The 22,117-nt window shown below is 38.0% G+C and overlaps 1 protein-coding gene across 4 annotated transcripts in view; it reads left to right on the top strand.

The window, feature by feature from the left end:
• Positions 1-22,117, top strand: part of mtmr4 (myotubularin related protein 4) — a 55,201-nt gene that overhangs the window by 30,556 nt on the left and 2,528 nt on the right. For 3 of the 4 annotated variants that reach the window (XM_043229673.1, XM_043229674.1, XM_043229671.1), the window contains 16 exons: positions 2,004-2,120; positions 4,997-5,026; positions 5,799-5,881; positions 6,588-6,754; positions 7,065-7,161; positions 9,203-9,316; positions 9,392-9,573; positions 13,122-13,250; positions 13,338-13,449; positions 14,278-14,473; positions 15,828-16,013; positions 16,734-16,904; positions 17,977-18,131; positions 19,201-20,320; positions 21,293-21,403; positions 22,058-22,117. The exon at positions 22,058-22,117 is cut by the window's right edge and continues 29 nt beyond it. In XM_043229673.1, coding sequence (XP_043085608.1) covers positions 2,004-2,120; positions 4,997-5,026; positions 5,799-5,881; positions 6,588-6,754; positions 7,065-7,161; positions 9,203-9,316; positions 9,392-9,573; positions 13,122-13,250; positions 13,338-13,449; positions 14,278-14,473; positions 15,828-16,013; positions 16,734-16,904; positions 17,977-18,131; positions 19,201-20,320; positions 21,293-21,403; positions 22,058-22,117 — 3,030 coding nt within the window. The remainder of the gene's footprint in view (positions 1-2,003; positions 2,121-4,996; positions 5,027-5,798; positions 5,882-6,587; positions 6,755-7,064; positions 7,162-9,202; positions 9,317-9,391; positions 9,574-13,121; positions 13,251-13,337; positions 13,450-14,277; positions 14,474-15,827; positions 16,014-16,733; positions 16,905-17,976; positions 18,132-19,200; positions 20,321-21,292; positions 21,404-22,057) is intronic. The other variant, XM_043229672.1, reaches the window with a different exon arrangement.

The following is a 22,117-nucleotide window of genomic DNA, read 5'->3' as shown; positions in this document are numbered from 1 at the left end:
TTGACAATTAATCTCTCTTGAATATGAGCTGTTCTTGTGTGTTTGAGAGACTGGTTATATATAGTGTAAAGACTCTATAAAGATAGATAAATAATAGACTAAATAATAGACCTGTAAGGCTCTATTTCATTCATAAGGGTTTGTTTAAAAGTCTCAGTAAGCCTTGTCGAAGGCAGATGCTTGGAGCGTGAGGTTTGTGTGTGACGCTGTTTTCTCTCTGGTTTTACGGCAGCAGTAAAATCAACCAAAAATGCAGGTCACAAGCCTTTTTGCTTCAGCAATCTACTGTATTTTTAGTGAAATGGAATATTTAATGGGGAAATATTGAGCAGCTGATAAGTCACAACCATTTAATGAAAACTCTTGAAAACCATTTTCAATTTTTTTTTTTTTTTTTTTTGAGTGTTGAGCATGAAGAATTATTTTCAAGACCAGAAACGTTAAAGCAAATAGTAGTTTTCATGTTTTATGCAAAATACTGTATGCATTTATATACAATTTTTCTTATTCATTAATTTATTTAAAATGTACAGTTCTTAAGATTTAATTTATTATACTCAATTTTTTATATTTATTAATTAATGATGGAAGTTTAATGACAGAAGCCGGCAGCGTTTGGCTTTGTATAAAATAATAATTAAATACTTAATAAAACCGATTATTATTGTCTTATTAGTCATACTAATAAAGTTAGACTCATCTGTGTTTATTAAAAAAAATATATTTTTGGTAATCAAGTAGTTACAGCCGTAGATTTGTTAAAATATTTCAAGCTGCATTGTTTAACTTCATAAATATTTTGTCACTGAATATGTCTTAAAAATGGTATTAGAGCTTGTTCTAGCGAGCAGGGATATAACAAGAGAGAGCTTTGATTCTTCACGTCTACCATATTCATGAAAAACATCTGTTTAAATGAGGAAAGTAGTTGCCATAGTGTCTTTTCAGATGTTAAAGTCATCGCAGTCATTGCATGCTTAGCGTGTGACGCAATATTCAGCTTCTGATGATCATATTCATCGCGCTCGGCTGCTGAAACGAACTCATTTCAATTCCATTTGGTGAGGCAGAAATGACTTCATGCCTTACGCAGCGCAGGGCGAACCTGAACGCAGCTTCAGAAGAAGCTTCAGTCGTAAGGAGGCCTGAACCGCTCCGGTGTGTGGAGTTTGAAGAGCGTTCGGTGCTGTTTACGGAGAGCCGGGGACTCGGGATAAACACACAGACCGCCGGCACCGAGGGCATTATGGGTGATGCAGGGTTACAGAAGGATGGTTCAGACTAAAAAAAAGCTGAGAAACCACAAAGGATGCAAAAAAACAACTTAAGCATGACAACATTTAGCAGACGCTTTTAAGAGACGACACCGTTTACAAAAAACCAGATTAAGAACCATTAGAGTTAAAACTAGATTAAAATTAGGAATACAATACCAATACATTACTGTCAAACCAGACTTTTATTTTGACGGGTTGTTGTGAAGGGCTTTCCGTTTCGGTGCGTCTTCGTGAAGCTGCTGAAGTTGGTCTCATATATTGAGGTGAAATCAATGCAAGCGCCGAAACACGAGGGACTTGTAGGCTAAGGTCCGGAAATCCCGTCTGAAATGCATGTTAAAAAAATAAATATGAGCTCGCGTAGCGTCAATCATGTTTGCACGCTGCCAAGTTATTTTTTTGTCTGTAATAAAGTGCATTTTTCTGCATTTTTATAATCGTAGCAAGCAAGCAAACGAACGATTTAGTCTGAGATGATCTGTATCAGTAAAAAAAGTCAACTCGATATCATTTATCTTCTATGATCTACTGTGTTTTTAGTGGTTTTAAATGGAATATTTAATTGAAAAAATATTGAACAGGAGATAAAGAGTGAATTTTTGTAACATTTGTAACATTGCTCAGACCAGAAACGTGTTTAAGTAAATAATCAATGTTGATTTAGTCTTATTATTTAGCACGCGTCTTTATTTAAGATGCATTGTTTTTGTGCTCCGTTCCGCCCAGGTCCCGTTCCCTGTTCTTCAGGGCGAGTGGGTGGAGTTCCTGGGCCGTGCGGACGATGCCATCATCGCCATCTCCAACTACAGGCTTCACATCAAATTCAAAGACTCCATCATCAATGTAAGAGCACCGACAGCCACACGAAAGAAAGAGAGAGAGAGCGAGAGAGTTCAGCTCCCCTCTGCTAGGCGTCCAGATGCTGCAGTCTCTGTGTTTCCCACCGAGGGGCTCGGTGAGGTCTGAACGCGGACTGAGCTCATGTCGGCACGCAGGCCTCTTCTTCTCTTTCTTTCCGCCCACTGCCTCCCTGACATCAAGCTGCCGGCGTCCCGCTTGGGTCTTTAGTGAAGCTGATGTTCAGAGCGCTTTATAAATGTGCTTTGTGTAATTTAAAAATACAATACTTTCTCCTGCGCACAGACACACACACACTCACACACACACACACACACACACACACACACTCACACACACACACACACACTCACACACACACACACACACACACTCACACACACACACACACTCACACACACACACACACACACACACACACACACACACACACACTCACACACACACACACACACTCACAGACACACACACACACACACACACTCACACACTCACACACACTCACACACACACACACACACACACACACACACACACACACACACACTCACACACACACACACACACACACACACACACACTCACACACACACACTCACACACACACACACACACACACACACACACACACACTCACACACACACACACACACACACTCACAGACACACACACACACACACACACACACACACACACACACACACACACACACACACACACACACACACACACACACACACACACACACACACACACACACACACACACACACACACACACACACACACACACACACACACACACACACACACACACACACACACACACACACACACACACACACACACACACACACACACACACACACACACACACACACACACACACACACACACACACACACACACACACACTCACTCACCACACACACACACACACACACACACACACACACACACACACTCACACACACTCACACACACACACACACACACACACACACACACACACACACACACACACACACACACACACACACACACACACACACACACTCACACACACACTCACTCACACACTCACTCACACACACACTCACTCACACACACACTCACACAGACACACACACACATAGTGCTGTCAAATATAATGCAAACAGAAACTCGTATTTTTGGATGCAATCAAATGTGTGTGTGTGTTTTGTTACATATAAATACACACGTACAGTATATATTTAGAAAATATTTACAGGTCTATATTTATTTGTATCATTTATATTACAAATAAATATGTAATAAATAAAAATAGCATATTTCTGAAATGCACACGTGTGTGTGTGCGTGTGTGTTTATACAGATATGCAATACACACACTTTTTATTTGTTTTGGCTAATTATGAGTGAATCGTTGATGTCCAATGTTGAGGAAAGTCGTTTTTTAAAGGCGTTGCATCACAATATGGCATAACTTTATGAAGGAGTAACTAATCGAGGTACTTGGGGACATTGTATGAAAGTAATGCATGGTTACTTCTGCGTTACTTGTTGTCTCCTGGGCTTGCTGGTTTCTTTTTTATGAACAAAAAACCCCAAAGTTGTATTTTTGCCATCTGTAAGGGCGCACCGAAATGACTGAAGGAATGAGAGAGGTGTCTTTGAACACAATGTAACTTAAAAGTAACGTGCTGCTTTACTAGTTCCTTAACCTGATGACGTAATTCACGGTACTTGTAGTCCATTAGCCTTCAGTGTGCAGAGAAAAGCCTCTTATCTCGTGTGTTTAAACGCCGGCGTGACCCCGTCTGCTCTTTCTACTATTTCTGATCTTAATGAAGAGGCTTTATTAGAGATCTTTAGGGTAGACTTTGATCTGTTGCTTGTTTTCGATGCTTCTTTAAATCGTCTGCTGATCATAATAAACATAATAAAACTAACAAAAAGATTAAAAATGACAACGAAAAAGCTAATGCAAATATTTCTGAATACCGTTTATAAATAATAAAATAACATGTTGTTAAATGCTTGAACTAAAAAAATTAAATAAACTTTCATTTAAATAATATAATAATTTAATAGTAACTACTACTATTCAATGCTTTTTTTTAAAAAGTTTTAATACAATTTAAAATAAATACAGTAGTAGTTTATGGATAATAACAAGATAAACATTCAGTGCCAGTGCTTTGACAAAACAAAATAAAACTGAAAATGTAAAAATAAAAGCTTATTTAAATATTCATAAATGCAATAGTTGTTTCATGTTCAGTGTATGCCACTTTTAGACCAAAAAAAAAAAAAAAAAAAAAAAAAAAAAAAAAAAAAAAAAAAGTTAGTGTATAATTCATACTAAATGCATGACGCAATTTTTATTTTAATGCAAGCTTCGTTCAGATGACATGTTTTCCCTTTGTTTCATGTTCTTAAAAACAGGGATGAGATCAAATAATTTTTCTGTCATAACCTGCATTATGATGACCAAACGTTCCTTCAGCCATGAGTCTGGAGTCTTAACAGCGTTACCCAGAATCCCTTGCACCCGGCACCTGGTTAACCCAGCCGCATTACAACATCTACCCGCAGATTTAAGGCTCTTTCTTTGTAACAGTCCTGGATCTTTTTGCTCTGCTTTAGCAAAGATCTCTCTCTCTCTCTCTCTCTCTCTCTCTCTCTCTCTCTCTCTCTCTCTCTCTCTCTCTCTCTCTCTCTCTCTCTGTCTCTCTCTCTCTCTCTGTCTCTCTTTATGCATTTTTCATTCCCTTCCATTTATATCCTCCTCTTTGTTTGCTCGTTTCGCTGAGTCACGTTTTCATCTCCCTCTTTTTTTCCACCCTCTCTCCCTCATCCCTGTGTCGGTGTTGTAGATGTATCCCGGTGTGGACAGTGAGATTTCTGTGAGTAATCTGCACGCTCACCTCTGACCTTTGACCTCTGCATCCTCCCTTTTCATGTCTGTAATTTTTCCCCGTTACTGTTTTTGTGGTTTGTCTCTGATTCTCACACTGATATCTGGTTACGTTAATAAATATTATATTATACTAAATTATATTTCATAATATTTTTATTGTGTATATAGTATGTATTGATATTATATAAATAACAGGTCAAACAACGGTTAAAAAAAAGCGTAAGACTAATTATTGAGCATATTAATGCCTTTGATATCATTATATAAAATAAATTAAGATGATTAAATTACACTAAGCATTATTAATGCCTATAATGTCCATATATAAAGTTGTTTTTTTATTATTTTATATTTTAATAATATATTTTTATATAAAATAATTAATAGGACAAAGGTAAACTCAATGAAGACTTTTTTATGTCAGTATTTAAAAACGAATTATGCTATCGATAAATTTTATGCTGTTTTGTATGATATTTTGTATATTGATAAATATTATATAATCAACAGAGCTATTAAACATTGATGTCAGTATATATTTAAGGCATTAATATCTTGAAGTAACACTATTTCAAAAGTCCATTTAAATCCAATATAAATGCTCTCAGTGTTACATGCTTTAACCGTTTCATTGTTGCAGGTCAGGAGTTTTGTTTGTTACATTGTTGCATGTTCTTACAGTTAGATGCTCATAGGTGGTTGATGCAGTCATGTGACGAGGTCTTCTGCTCTCTGATTGGCTGATTGTGTGTGTGCAGGTTCCTCTGAGGCTGATTGAGGGTGTTGAGAGCAGAGACATGTTTCAGCTGCACATCATATGCAAAGACTCCAAAGTAGTGAGGTAACACACACACACACACACACACACACAATTTCCTCCAGAAATAATAACGCACACAAAAAAACTCTCTCTCTATATATTATAAATATTAATATAAAAATATATACTAATATAATATTTAATTACTTTTAGATAATTATTTCTCTTGTATTGGTATTTTAATATTAATGTTTAAAATTTCTAGTAAGTATAATAAATACATTTTTGTTTTAAATTTAAGGATTTTAACGTTTTTATCATTAACTCATTATCATTTATCATTAACGTTTTTATCATTATCTCAAGAATGCTGTTTAAAAATACCTACTTTAATATTAAGTTTTAATATGTATTATTATCGAATTACTTTTAGATAATAATATGTTTTTATTACCTTTTTGGAATTTTTTTTTTATCTCAAGCTCGACGAGTTTGAATTCTCCTGAAGTTATTGTTGTGATAAAATTGGGATTTTAGTTATTATATTTTTTCTGTGAGATAATAAAATGAATGCATTTTAATTACTCATATTTTATTTAACATTTGACAACTGTAAAGCTGGAATTTATAATGCCTTCTTTCAAATAATTTTCGGAATAAATGGTAAATGGTAATAAATATATACGTGTGTTTTCATTGTGCTCCTGTGGCTTTTTCTGAGTCTGCTGTAATCCGTGTTGCTTAGGACGTCTTCTGAATGCATGAACGTGAATGTTTTGCCCACCAGGTGTCATTTCTCGACGTTCAAGCAGTGCGAGGAGTGGCTGAAGCGCTTGAACAGAGCCATAGCGCATCCGGCCCGCCTGGAGGAGCTGTTCGCTCTGGCGTATCACGCCTGGTGTTTAGGAGGAAACACGGACGATGAAGACCAGCACCTGCACCTCTGCAGACCAGGTACGCTCGCACACGACCGAGAGTCTTCGGCTCAGGAAACGAAAGCTCCTCAGAAGACGCGAGGCGTTTTGGAGGCTTGAGGAACAGCGAAAGTAAAGCTCCTCAAAAGGCTCCTCCTTTTATCAGATTCTTCTAAAATAAATGATTGAAGTAAAGCTGAGCCGCTTCAGTCCAGTAAGAGTTCATATGACCGCAGTCATTCTGTTTGTTTGTACAGTTGCACTAAAACACCTTTGACTAATCTTTAGGCGGCACGGTTTCGATCGTAGAGAGATTTCAAGCTCACCGGATGCGTGTTTGTGTGTCTCAGGCGATCACGTGCGGCACAGGATGGAGGTGGAGGTGAAGCGGATGGGCTTCGACATGCAGAACGCCTGGAGAGTGTCCGACATCAACAACAACTACAAGTGAGACGACGGCGCGCTGATAGATGATAGATGGATGGAAACCGCCTTAAATTGATTTCGCTAGTTTACTGAAACTCGAAACGCGAGAGAAAACATTTCTTTTGCAACCGTATCTCGCTATCGATGAACTTTGTAGCTGAGGTGAATTGAGTTAACATCGAACTAAACTGAGATGAATAATGGCGCGGTTGTCTAGTGCTGCTTTAGAGCGGATCAACAGTTCATTTAAAGCAACGACAAATAACACGTTTCTCTGGTTTAGAGTCATTGTGTTTGAGCAGAATGTAGTGTTTGTATTATTCTGTACACTACTGATGACGTTTCTTCTAAAGGTTCACACCATGAAGATTGTCATCTATAGAAAATAATCAAAAATAGCTAAGAAATCAATATTTGGAGGAATAATGGTTATTTTGACCAATTCAAAATAAGAGCTCAATATTTTTTTTTTTTTTTTTAATTTTGGGAGGTGTTATCAGACCTATAGAATAAAATAAATATTAACATTTTACTCAAACCCAATTTTATTTTATTTTTTAAAGTGGTTTATTTTATTTTTTAAAGTGGTCACTTAATTTATAACCACTTAGTATTATTTTCCAAATATGTTTAAATAATTTTAAATAATTATAAGCTAGCTATTAAGTTCAAACTGGACAAATAAAACACACCAAAGGACAAAAACAAAATAAAGTATTAAATTAATATTTTCGTAATTACTCAATTACTCAATTACAATTTACAATTACTCGTGCTTAGACAGAGCTGCTTTCCGACTCAAAAATAGTTTCATTTTGCGATTTATTTTCTTTGTGATCGCTGTGAAGCTGCGTTGAGTGCTGAAGAAATAAGTATGACTTAACTTTTCTGTAGATGTAGGTCATGGCGTAGCAAAGATCCGTTAAATGTGTGTGCAGTTTGTAACACTCATGCAGCAGTGTGTTATGAGACGTGCTGCAGAGACGGATAATTAAAGCGAGCCAGAACCTGCTGCGCCGCATGAGTCACATCAGACGAGTGTGTGTGTGTGTGTGTGTGTGTGTGTGTGTGTGTGTGTGTGTGTGTGTGTGTGTGTGTGTGTGTGTGTGTGTGTGTGTGTGTGTGTGCGCTGTGCGCGTCGGGTCGGTCATCGAGGCTCACGGAGGACGTCAGCATGTAATTGGGCCGAGTTTGTCGTTTGAGGGTGAGACGGACCCAGCGGGCGTGAGACAGAGACGTGATTGATCTGAACACTAGAATGAGACGAGAGCTCTTTTTGACGTTCAGATACTTCCTCGTATGAAAGTTTATTGATTTTGCTGCTCCGTTTGCCATGAAAAGAGCCTTTGCTGCTAATATGGTTTCAATAAATGTATTAAATAGTGCTATTAATATTTATTAGTGCTGTCAGATTAGGTTTTTGTTTACATGTGTGTATATTGTGTATATTTATTACGTATGTATATACAAACACATGCACGTGTATATATATGTATATAAAAAGTGTTATGTTTATATATATGAATACTGCATGTGTAAAAAAATATACACATTTTATTTTGGATCTGATTAATCATTTGACAGCAATCACAGCACTAATATTTATATATTAATATATAATAAGAGAGTATAATTTTATTTATTTTATATTTTTTTTTGATGAAACCCCACAATTTTTATGCATTTTAATCTCAAACAGGTTACACAAGGGCCGTATTTCATAATACATTTGTTGTAAGAATATTGTTAATTTGCTGCGTATAATTAAATTATTGAGGCTTATTGATATGTTTATGTAATGTTTATTATATTTACATGCCTGTATTTACATTCAAATAATTTATATTACAAATACAGATACTTAATATATATAAAATAACACATATATACATGCATGTGTGTGTATTTTTTATATATACATAATAAATATACGCTGTACACATGCATGTGTATATATATATATAGCTTTGCTTCTGATTCGGTGTTAAGTGTAATGTAAGTAAATGTATGGAGTGGTTGTGTGTCTGTCTGTGAGCTTCATGTCCGGCTCCTGTCGTTGTAGGTTGTGTTCGAGTTACCCGCAGAAGCTGCTGGTGCCCGTCTGGATCACCGATAAGGAGCTGGAGAGCGTGGCCTCCTTCAGGTCCTGGAAGAGGATTCCCGTGGTGGTGTACAGGTGAGAAGCGTCCGCTCTGTCTCCCGCGCGCCCGCGCTTCCGACACACACTGACCTCCGCGCCGTGTCCCGTCAGGCACCAGAGGAACGGGGCGGTCATCGCCCGCTGCAGTCAGCCCGAGATCAGCTGGTGGGGCTGGAGGAACACCGAGGACGAGTATCTGGTCACGTCCATCGCAAAGGCCTGTCAGCTGGACGCCGGGCCGCGGGCCTGCAGGGCCAGAGGAGACGGACCCGACTCGTCCGACAGCGACTTCGGTACGTTTTAATCCTACCAGTTCTTGACGGTTAGCTTGTTTGCGTTCTTGTGTTCCTGTTTCTATATAAACATAACCCATCTATTATAAATGATCGTTTCACTTCATAAAGCTGCAATATATATATAGCCAGGTGCCAATTTTGCCTGGCTTCTGTATGCTTTTTTGCATTTTTATGAATCCAGCTAAAACTCTCCTGTACTGTTCTGCTGAACAAACAAAATAATTGCACATTAATGATAAATGTTGTTTCTATATAAACACAACCCATCTATTAGAAATGAACATACAACTAGTGCTGTCAAATGAAATGTTTTTGTATTTATTTGTTTAAATCCAGTAAATCGAGCTGAAGAGGGCCTTGTCAAATGTTTTGCTTTGCAGAGTTATGGTTTAGTTTATTATCAAAAATAGTGGCATAAAACCATTAACAGTTGCATTAATGTTTTAAAATTCTAAGTGAAGTTTTTTTTTTTTTTTTTTTTTTTAAACAAAGCATGGAAGAAAAAGTATTATTATATTATATATGATATAATTATTATATATATATATTATATTTTCTAAATATGATTATATTACATTAGATTATTACTTTATGAAGCACATCTGCTGTACAGCAGTCTTCAGATGTCTTAAAATTTAACTTTTTTTACGCCTGTTGTTATTCTAATCGTATTTTATATATTTTATTTGACCTCTTTATTGCATGCGATCATTTTTGTTAACTGGCATAGTACACTTTAGTCTTTATTTTTGTCAAAAAAAACATTAAATGCGTAAAAAGTGTTTCTCTCTTTATCCTGGCAATTCTAGTCGCTGTTGTAAACCATTGCATCCTTTTTTTTTTTTTTTTGTCTGTCAGATAATTGCTGCATACATGTTAGACGGAAATGCCATTTGTAATTAGTTTCTGTCTTAAAAATGCATTCTCACCCTCTATCTTTCCCACAAAGGCGGAGCGTAAACCCGTATAGAGACAATTACGCTGTTGGACGACAGATAAGTCGTTTGCGCCGACCCGATTGCTAGCTTTGCCATGGGAAACTCTTTCCAGCGTTCCCTCAATTACAGCCGCTTCCTCTCGGACCGGGCCGGAGACGGGCGTCCGCTGACCTCCACGAGCGCCTGCAAATGAGTTCAGAGGCTGTTGTCAGAGCGGGAATTTGGCAGGTTTTGCGCAGTTGAAGAGTAAATGCGCTCTAATTACAGTCGTGACCGCGCCGTCTAATGAGTCGAGGGCCTCCCAATCAGACGCTTAAGAAGATTTTTAACTGATTCATACGATGCAAGCCCGTGGCTGCCGTCACTTCGAGAGTCAAAAAAAGCATCTAAAAGCACCAAAAATGATTCTCTGTGGCTGCTGATGATCTGCCGCGGTCTTATGAAGCGAAATGTTTGTCCTGTGCAAGAACCTGAACCTTATTTACATTATTACCTGTCACCCAAAGCCTCGGGCAAACGGTTTAGCTCAGGAACCAATCACTGGTTGAATCAGTTCACCAATCAAAACTCAACTGATTCAAAGTTAATATGCGTGCCAAACGAATCTTTTTTTTATTGTTCATGTGAAAAGGGGAGCTGATTAACACCAGTTCATTGACTTTAAATGCTTTAGACGTTTAAAACCATCCACGTTTCACGTCGTTATTGGGAGCGTTAATAATATAATCGCGTTATGTTACGTCATCAGTGAGTTAAACGGGGTTAGTAAACTCTCGACAGAACTAGTTTGCAAACAAGAATCAGGTTGATTCAGTTATGATCGTTTCACTTCATAAAGCTGCAATATATATGGATATTAATTTTGCCTGGCTTCTGTATGCTTTTTTGCTAAAACTCTCCTGTACTGACAAAATAATTCACGTGACACGAGCGCATTAACAATAAATGTTATCCCTTTAAAGACCGTCAGGTTGACTTTAATTATGATGTCTATAATTTCAGCGTCTCTTCGGCCGAAGCAGAGATTCTTGCTCTTTTTGCCGCAGTGCGATTCAAATGTCATGTGATGAATCACGTATATTGAACTTTCGTGATTGTAGCTGACCATAAATCTGGGACATGGACACTTCAGATTCCTGTCTCGATTTATTTGACTGCAATGCAAGGGCTGTGGTGTGTGGTATTTCTCATTAGCAAACAAACTAATTTACTAGTTGCCAAAGAATGCATTGCTTTAACGGTGCACTGTATGCAATAGTTATTTTTTAGTTTTTTTAAAGAACTAATTGAAACTGTATTGCATTAATGGTGCTTGTATTTCAATGCATTGCATTTTCAGAGCTTGCATTTTTCCAGATCTGAAACTCGGCATGTTTGCATATTTAAGAACCCCTTTACAGTTAAAAATTTACAGTTAAAAAAATATTAAAAAGCCAGTCATTTGTATTTACCTTCCAGCGTTCGTTTGCAAAATATTCAGTCAAAATGAAACAAGCTAAAAAAATCGTATAAATAATATAGAAATACATTTTTAATGCTCGATGTATAACAAAAAGAAGCGAGCAGCATTGCTAATTTTATTGATCTCTTTTGCAGAAAAGGCAACACATGACTGAAAATTAATTTTGGTTACTACATGAATATATTTATTGCATGTAATCTGTGTATTTTGACAAGCACTCACAGTAAAGAGTTTCGGATGAATAAACCTCGCTTATCTTCCGCAGAAAATGCAGTTGATTCAATTATTCAAAGCAGGGTGGTTCTGTTCTGATCCAATAACCGTTTATCCATCGTTTCATTACTTAATGCAATGGCTGGTATTAATTAAACGCAGGCGTGTGTGTGTTTTTGCTGAGTCGAGACTCGTCTTTAACTCTTCTGCTGGGTTTTGGCTGGCCTCCGTAATGTCTTAATGGCCCTGACTGAATTGGCTGTCGTGGTCGTGATGGCAGAAGTTCCTCGTTGAATTATTACCGCACTTTAAAGTGACTCCGTCGTGTTGCTCATCTCGTCCTCCGCCTCCTCTCTGGCACCGAGGCCGATTTCTGCGGTGCTCAGTAAGGCTGGTATATTGCGAAGACGTCACGATCCGAGACGCTGCAGAGCATCTTAATATCATAATTGGATCACGATTGAAGCTGCGCCAAACCAGCGCTTCACTTCTCTTTTGTTTCGTGTGTTTAGACGACCTCTGTATGTGGTGTAGTGCTATTTTTGATAGAGTCAGAAATAAGTTTCCATTCCTTTTTTCATTCATTCTTAGGCCTCTCAGGCCATCCAAAATGTATACGAGTATGTTTTTTTTAATCATATTTGGAGAAATGTAGCATTGCATCAGTGTCTCAGCAATGGATGCTCTGCAGTGAATGGGTGCCGTCAGAAAGAGTCCAAACAACAGTCTTCTCCAGATGTTAACTGCTGGACTGGAGCGCTGGGGATTATTGTGATGCTTTTAGCAGCTGTTTGGACTCTTATTCTGACGGCACCCATTCACTGCACAGCATCCATTGATGCACTGCCTGCTTTTTTTGCTCCCTTATGTTAAATTTGCCCAAATAAATGCAGAATCCTTTTCTTATCGCGCCCTCTCTCTGTCCTCCTCAGACTCGTCTCTGACCGGTTGTCCCGCTCCTGATCCCAGCGGTGCAGCGCAGAAGTTACTGATTCTGGACGCTCGTTCTTACACCGCGGCTGTGGCCAATCGTGCCAAAGGAGGAGGCTGCGAGTGTGAAGGTCAGCCAGTGAACTCGAGCTCTGGATGGCGTCGGACACTTCTGTTTGTTTGTTTGTTGGCTGAAGGCAGGTTTGTGTGTTTCGTAGAGTACTATCCCAACTGTGAGGTGATGTTTATGGGCATGGCCAACATCCACTCCATCAGAAACAGCTTTCAGTCGCTCAGAGCCGTTTGCAGTCAGATTCCGGATCCCGGCAAGTAAGTCAATCTCCATGCTTTCTAAAAAAAAAAAAAAAAAAAAAAAAAAAAAAAAAATATATATATATATTTATATATATATATATATTTATATTTATTTATTTATTTATATATAATATTTATTTATATAATATTTATTTATAATATATATAATATTTATTTTATATATAATATATATATTTATTTATATTTATTTATATGTGTGTATATATAATTATTTTGAAACATTGTTGATTAGTTGATATAGTCCGATTAATTAGAATTAGTTGGCTTTTTCTGCCAATATCAATAGATCTCGATTAGTTTGTTGTAATTTGACTAAGGAAGTCATTATTACCAGAGCAATATTATTTGATTTGGATTCAGTTTTGCTGCTTTATCTGAAGTGCAGTTTTTTTTTTTCCTGCAAAATTAATCAAAAAAGTATTTTTTGGATAATTATATAATTGAGTCGACATTACAAAAAAACGACTTTAGAAATCGATGTATTTTTATTTTAAACACATTACTTGAGGCCTTGTATAAAATGTATTAATGTATAAAAAAATGCACATTTTATATATATTTTCACAAATAAGCGTAACCGAAGTGAAAATGCATCATAAGACCAGATCTTGAAATCGGTCGTTTGTCATGCATTGTGCTTTCTAAAGGTGTGGCAACGAAAAGATATGTGTTATAACTGATTGCACTTAATAATGTGATCTCGCAGTGCATTATGAGGTGCAATGCAATGATTTGTTTTCAGTCAACACACACACACACACACACACACACACACACACTTGTATCCTACCTGCTGTAACCGAGTGTTTTTTTTCCCTCCAGCTGGCTCTCGGCTCTGGAAAGCACCCGCTGGCTGCAGCACCTGTCGGTCATGCTGAAGGCCGCTGCTCTGGTCAGCTCCGCGGTGGAGCGAGAGGGACGGCCGGTGCTGGTGCACTGCTCGGACGGCTGGGACCGGACCCCGCAGATCGTGGCCCTCGCGAAGATCCTGCTGGATCCCTTCTACAGGACCATAGAGGTACGCCTGAAGAAGAGCCACCACCACGAACGGCCCCGTGTGAATCAGTTCGCTCGGTTCGATTGCAATGCAAAGATAACAGCGTCTGCCAAATAGAGCCTGCCAGCTAAGAGATTAATATTAAATGCATGCTTAAATTAAGTCAAGACAGTTATTTATGCAGCACTTTACTCAATACAGCTCGTCAAAGCAGACAGTGACGGTATTCAGATCAATTTAGTTCAATGCTACTGCTTAAAATTCAGTGTGCATACGTCATGCTGCATATTTGCCAGACTAAATAATGCCTGCTCTGACCCACATCAGCCCCTAAGCCGGCTCAGTTATCGTTAAATAAAACTAAAACTATAAAAACGCATTTTTTTCACTTGAAATTAAATGAACATTGACTAAAATAATATATTTATATATTTATTTTCAACATATTTTATGTTTATGTGGTTGAGTATTAAATATGTAATTATAGAATTAAACTTTTTCTGTTAAAATCTAATATATAATGTTTAATATATTCTTAAAATAATAGTGTAATTGATCTGAAAATGTATTCAAAATAATAAATATTACGTAACGTTTTAAGTGTACTAGTAAGAACTAGTAAGAATGTTTTTCATTTTGATTTGGTTGAAATACTAAAATAAAATAAAATTTGTACTATATTGTGCATCCAATTTGTAAAAAGAAAAAAGAAAAAAAGGCTAATGTTAGATGAAATAAAATATTTATATTGTCTATTAAAAAGTAAATAGAAATTAAAAAAAAATTTTATTAAAAAAAAAAATTTAAAGACAAAAACACAATATAATTGTCAAATGTTAAATGAAATATTTCTGTTTATATATAATTTGTTAGTAGGGCAACAATTAAAAGTACTGACATGAACTAAATGACCTGGTTTTATAGAAAAGGCTCAGCCTAATAAATACAAATTAATAAATATTATACAGACACGAAAAGTGAGAAAAACACTAAAATTAAAATGAAAACAGAAAAACTGGAAAAAAAAATCTAATTCAAACTAAAATAGCATGTTAACGGCACTAGAGCGAGAGTTTATTTAAGCGGCTGTAAAGGTAAAAGGCCTTAGTCTTTTATATATATTTTCTCAAATAAGCGTAACCGAAGTGAAAATGCATCATAAGACCAGATCTTGATATCGGTCGTTTGTCATGCATTGTGCTTTCTAAAGGTGTGGCAATGAAAAGATATGTGTTATAACTGATTGCACTTATTAATGTGATCTCGCAGTGCGTTGTAAGGTGCAATGATTTGTTTTCATTTGTAAGATGCAGCCTCCCTCGGTCTTTAGAAAGGTTAACTGAATCCCTTGTGCTCGTCTGTTTGTTCCGGGCAGGGTTTTCAGGTGCTGGTGGAGACCGAGTGGCTGGATTACGGTCACAAGTTTGCGGACCGCTGCGGTCATCAGGAGAACGGGGAGGATGTGAGTGAACAGTGTCCGGTGTTCCTGCAGTGGCTGGACTGCGTTCATCAGCTCCTCAAGCAGTTCCCCTGCCTCTTCGAGTTCAACGAGGCCTTTCTGGTGCGCAGCCTTTGCTTTAGTTCATGTGTGTCCGCTTACGATGTTGGCATTTAAAAAGAAAATGGTACTTTTTTTTATAATGGCTTGTTTATTTATTATTTAAGCTATACCCATAATATTCACTGATGATTTTACAGACAATTTAAAATATTATTTTTAGCAAAATAGCATTAGTATTTGTATTAAACAAAAACAAAATCTTTTTATAAAGCATTAAATGGTGCTATATATAATATTAAATTTTTTTTTTTGCTAAATATTTGTGCGTCTGTATTATTATTATTATTATTATTATTATTATTATTATTGTTATTATTATTAAACAAAACCAAAGTATTTTTCATAAGGCATTCAATATTTTTTAATAAATGTTTGGTTTGCTTTACTTGAATAATATCAGCACTTTTTTTTATGTATTTGAATGTTTGTTAGTTTTTTTGTTGGCATGTTTATTGCCTGATTATTTGTTGTTGACCCTCTATATTTCCGTCTTCCATTGTGCTGACAAACCATAAGAGACCCTGGTGGCCGAAACATTGGTTTATAAACAAATAAGCCTAAGAGATTGAGTTATACTTTCTTTTTTTGATATCATTTTTTCATAACTTGCGCCTTGACATTTAATTGTCCTTTTCTTTAATATAATAAAACATACTTTGCTTCTAGGTCTTTAGAGGATTACGCAGCATGTTTGTGTGACCTTTTTCTGTTGTATTTCAGGTGAAGCTGGTTCAGCACACGTACTCATGTCTGTACGGCACCTTCCTGTGCAATAACGCTAAAGAGCGTGAAGCCCGTAACGTCTATAAACGCACCTGCTCCGCCTGGTCTCTGCTGCGCAACGGCAACAAGAACTTCCAGAACTTCCTCTACATCCCCTGCCATGATATGGTCAGCACATCTCCACACACACACACACACAGACAGACACACACACACACAGACAGACACACAGACACGGACACACACACACACAGACACACACACAGACGCACACACACACACACACACACGCGTACAGACATACACACACGCACAGACAGGCACACGCAGACGCACAGGCACACACACATGCAGGCACACACACAGACAGACACACACACAGACACACACGCACACACACACACACACACACCCTAATTATTATGAGCTTCCAGCTGCAGACTCTAAAAACGGGCTTTTAGCAAACTAGGGGAATACTATTTGTGTTTAGTATAGAAATGTTCATATCTTTTCATGGATTGGAAATCTTTTAAAATTCACCAAAGCAATTACTTTTTTTTTTTTTATATATATATTATATATATATATATATATATATATATATATATATATATATATATATATATATATATATATATATATATATATATATATATATTTTTTTTATTTATTTATTTTATTTTTAGTGTCGAGTAATTGTTTGTAATTAACTACATCTGACCTTGAACCACAAAACCAATAATAAGGATCTTTTTTTATTGCGCTATATTTATTTGAAAATCTGGAATCTGAGGGTGCAAAAAAAAATCTAAATATTGAGAAAATTGCTTTTAAAATTGTCCAGATTAAGTCCTTAGCCATGCATTGTACTTTTGATATATTTACATTAGGAAATTCACAAAATATCTTCATGGAGCATTGAACGTTACATAAAATCCTAAGGATTTTTTGGCACAAAAGAAATTCTTTTTATTGCTGGTTATCTCTACAAATATACCCCGAGCTACTGATGACTGCTGCTGTGCTTTCAGGCTCGCAGATGATGCATACGCCACATTGTTTTACGTAATGCTTTAAACAAGATGTGTGCACTTTTTGATTATTTTTGTGGTTCTAAAAAAGCAATTGCAGCCAATTAACAAGCAGCACATGTATCTGAAGGTTGAGAAGCTGTTTAAAAGAAGGGTTAGTTTGTGACGTGTGTGGTGTAATGCGGCTGTTGTTGTGCTGATGTCTGCAGGTTCTGCAGCCGGTCTGTCACACGCGGGCTCTGCAGCTCTGGACGGCCGTGTATCTGCCCACGTCGTCGCCGTGCACCGCCGCTGAGGATGCCATGGAGCTGTACCTGAGCCCTTCGGCCGGAGCAGAGGAGTTCGGCTCTCGCTCCCTCGACAGGTGACCGCTCGCTTCACTCCAGTGCTAGAAAATGCATGCAGTTGCTCCGCTCACATATTGCTTTAGTAAATCTTTATTTGGCTACATTCCAAACAACTTTCCCGAAAGCAATATCCTGATATATTTCCTTCTTTACTATCAGATTCCAGCACACTTGCTGCCAACAGACAGACAGACAGATAGAGCAAAATATTTAGCTTCAGACGGTGTATTTATTGTTCTAAAGCTTTTTTATTTATATGTATATATGTTTGTGTGTGTGTGTGTGTGTATATATGTGTGTGTGTGTGTGTGTGTGTGTATATATACAAAAAAATTATATATATATTATTTTTATATTTTTTTATATATTTTTTCTATTTTCTATTTAATTTTTTTTTTTTTTTTTAGAAAATATAAATTTTGCCAATTGTCCTGGTGTGTTTTATATAGAAATATTTTTATAACACAATAAATATATATTAATATATATATATATATATATATATATATATATATATATATATATATATATATATATATATATATATATATATATATATTTCAGTGCTTTTAGCAAAATATTAAGTGTCAGTATTAAAGAAATGTTTTTGTGAGGCATGAAATAATTTCAAACAAATATTTTAGTTTTTGTTTTTTTACTACAAACACTAAGCTGTCAGTATTTTCTATTAAAAAGCGTAGTTTTTTTATAAAGCATTTAATAATTTTAATAAAACTCTTAAAACAAATTGTAATTTAAAAAAAAAAAAAAAAAAAAAAAGGTCCTATTTGCCAAGGTGATTTTTTTTTTTTTTTGTCAGCATTCTTAAAATGTTACTATTATTATTATTATTGTTATTATTATTATTATATTTTACATTACGCTTGCTTTGAGGTTTTTTGTAAATATGCTTCACAAGACAATACAATAAAAAATTTTTTTAATTTCCTTATAAATACTTACAATCAATAAACTGTATGCTGTATAAAGGTCTAACCACGTCCCTGTAATGAGGATGATGATATGCTTCTGCCCTCTTGTGGTGATCTGAAGCACAAAGTAAACACTGCTCTTCAATTCACTCAGGCTCCCCAAAACCCGCTCGATGGACAACCTGGTGTCTGCCTGTGAGAACGGCGTGACGCTCACCCGCACCTCGAGCGACCCCAACCTGAACAAGCACTGCCCCGAGGGCCGCCCGGCGCTGGAGTCCACCCAACCCACGGCCCTCCAGAGCCCCGCCTCGCCCGAGGACCCGCCGGCCGCCGCCAGTGACGAAAGCAGCTCCGAGGACGACCCCGAGCTGTCTCCTTGTTTGACCACGCAGCCCCTTCCGTCTCTGCCCCACCCCTTAGCGCTAGATCAAGCCCCGCCCCTTCCGGTCCCAAACCAAGCTCCGCCTCAAATCGCAGTCAGCTCCGCGCCGGAAATCAGGACTGCAGAAAACACGACTCCACCTCCTCTTTGTAACGGCGTAGAGCAAGCGGCTAGCGGTTCACCGAAGTCCATGGAGGCGTCAGTGGAGACGCTGACGGAGCAAAGCGCCATCCCTCCTTCGAGGAAAGCCGCCGACGAGACGCCGACGCGAAACGGCGAGCTGGTTCCCGCCAGAGAACGGCCTCCACCCGCCGACTACGCCAAAGCCGCGCGCCGCTTGATTTCCCAAAGCCAGCTGACGGAGCTGTCTCTGCTGGGCTCGCAGTGGGACAGCGTCCAGGGCCTGGTGCAGTCGGCCTGCGGCGGCGCTCTCCAGCACGGCAGCTATCACGGCCGGCGGCTGGCGAACAAGCTCCTCCGCGCTCAAGCCGCTAGCGCTAACGGCGGGCCGTGCTGCCGCCGAGACCCCCTGCGCGGCCCCGGGAGCCCCGTCCAGTCGGGCTGGTTCTCGGCGGTGAGGAACTCCAGCTACGCCGCGCTCTGCTCCTCGGCCGCGTCCTCGCTGGCCATGGGCCCGTCCTTCCGGCAGCTGCTCCCGTCCCATTCCTCGCCGTGCTCCGGCGGCTCTCCGGCTCCGGCGTACCTGGACGACGACGGCCTGCCGGTGGCGGTGGACGCGGTGCAGCAGCGGCTCAGGCAGATCGAGGCCAGCTACAAGCAGGAGGTGGAGGTCCTGAGGAGGCAGGTCCGACAGCTGCAGCTCAAACTGGAGAGCAAGCAGTTCTGCACACCGCCCTCCGAACCCGACGTCGACTACGAGGACGATATCGTGAGTCCAGCTTTCAGTTAACTTAAAGTGATTATTAAACTTCAAAATATTTATAATTTATAATAGTCAGGCATTTTTTTATATATGTGACCCTGAAAGCTGAAACTGAATAAATACTTATAAAATAAAAAATAAATAAATAAAACTTTAAATAAAATAAACTTTTTGTCTAAGGGTGCAAAAAATATATATATAAATACTGAGAAAATCACCTTTGAAAATTAAATGAAGATTACTTGCCAAAAACCTTTCATTTTGACCCATATAATATATTTTTGGCTGTGCTGCTTATGATTGGTTTTGTGGTCAAAGGCCACATATAAAATATATGTAGTGTGTGTGCATGTGTATATATATAAAAATAAATAAATATAATAAAAAAATATATATATATATATATATATATATATAGAGAGAGAGAGAGAGAGAGAGATAGATATATTTAAATAAATAAATATAGATAGATAAACTGAGATAGATATAGATATATATCAAAAAGAATTATCTTCTGGTCACTGAGGCTGCATTTAAAAAAAAAAAAACAATGAACTAATTTAATAACATCCTTATTGTGAACTATTATTATAATTTTTTCTATTTAAATATTTTAAGACGTAATTAATAGCTTTGCCATCATAGGCATCAATTACTTTATTCAAATACAAAATTAAAATCCTTTTAAATTGCAGTAATATTAAACAATATAAACGTCTGTGCCATATTTTTAAAGTGTGTCATAAGTGCAGCAATTATTAACTTTTTAGCTAAATTTTTTTTATTATTGTTTTAATTAAGTGAAAAATAATCTCGTGTTTAGATGATACAGTGCATTTTATTTATATTAATATAAAAAAATATATATTAAAAATTGTATTTATTTCATGACTAAATAAGTGATACCAGTTTTGGGCAGAGTGTGCATTATTTTAGCGAGTCAGAGCAGCGGCTGACGTCTCGTTCTCGTTCCTCCAGACGTGTCTTCGGGAGTCGGACGGCAGCGACGAGGAGGACTCTCTGTCCAATCACAGCGAGGACCGCTTCAGCGAGGGCAGCTGGGACCGTGTGGAGAGGAAGGACACAGAGGTCAGTCTCTCTCTCTCTCTCTCTCTCTCTCTCTCTCTCTCTGTCTCTCTGTCTCTCTCTCTCTCTCTCTCTCTCTCTCTCTCTCTCTCTCTCTCTCTCTCTCTCTCTCTCTCTCTCTCTCTCTCTCTCTCTCTCTCTCTCTCTCTCTCTCTCTCTCTCTCTCTCTCTCTCTCTCTCTCTCTCTCTCTCTCTCTCTCTCTCTCTCTCTCTCTCTCTCTCTCTCTCTCTCTCTCTCTCTCTCTCTCTCTCTCTCTCTCTCTCTCTCTCTCTCTCTCTCTCTCTCTCTCTCTCTCTCTCTCTCTCTCTCTCTCTCTCTCTCTCTCTCTCTCTCTCTCTCTCTCTCTCTCTCTCTCTCTCTCTCTCTCTCTCTCTCTCTCTCTCTCTCTCTCTCTCTCTCTCTCTCTCTCTCTCTCTCTCTCTCTCTCTCTCTCTCTCTCTCTCTCTCTCTCTCTCTCTCTCTCTCTCTCTCTCTCTCTCTCTCTCTCTCTCTCTCTCTCTCTCTCTGTCTCTCTCTCTCTCTCTCTCTCTCTCTCTCTCTCTCTCTCTCTCTCTCTCTCTCTCTCTCTCTCTCTCTCTCTCTCTCTCTCTCTCTCTCTCTCTCAGTGCAGCCGATGAGGCTCAGAGAGTTAAACCAGCTTGTTTCTGGACACACAGGTCACCAGATGGGTGCCGGATCACATGGCCTCTCACTGCTTCAACTGTGACTGTGAGTTC

This window comes from Puntigrus tetrazona, unplaced genomic scaffold, assembly GCF_018831695.1.
Source record: "Puntigrus tetrazona isolate hp1 unplaced genomic scaffold, ASM1883169v1 S000000019, whole genome shotgun sequence".
Classification (NCBI taxonomy): Eukaryota; Metazoa; Chordata; class Actinopteri; order Cypriniformes; family Cyprinidae; genus Puntigrus; species Puntigrus tetrazona.
This window is presented reverse-complemented; position numbering and strand designations above follow the sequence as displayed.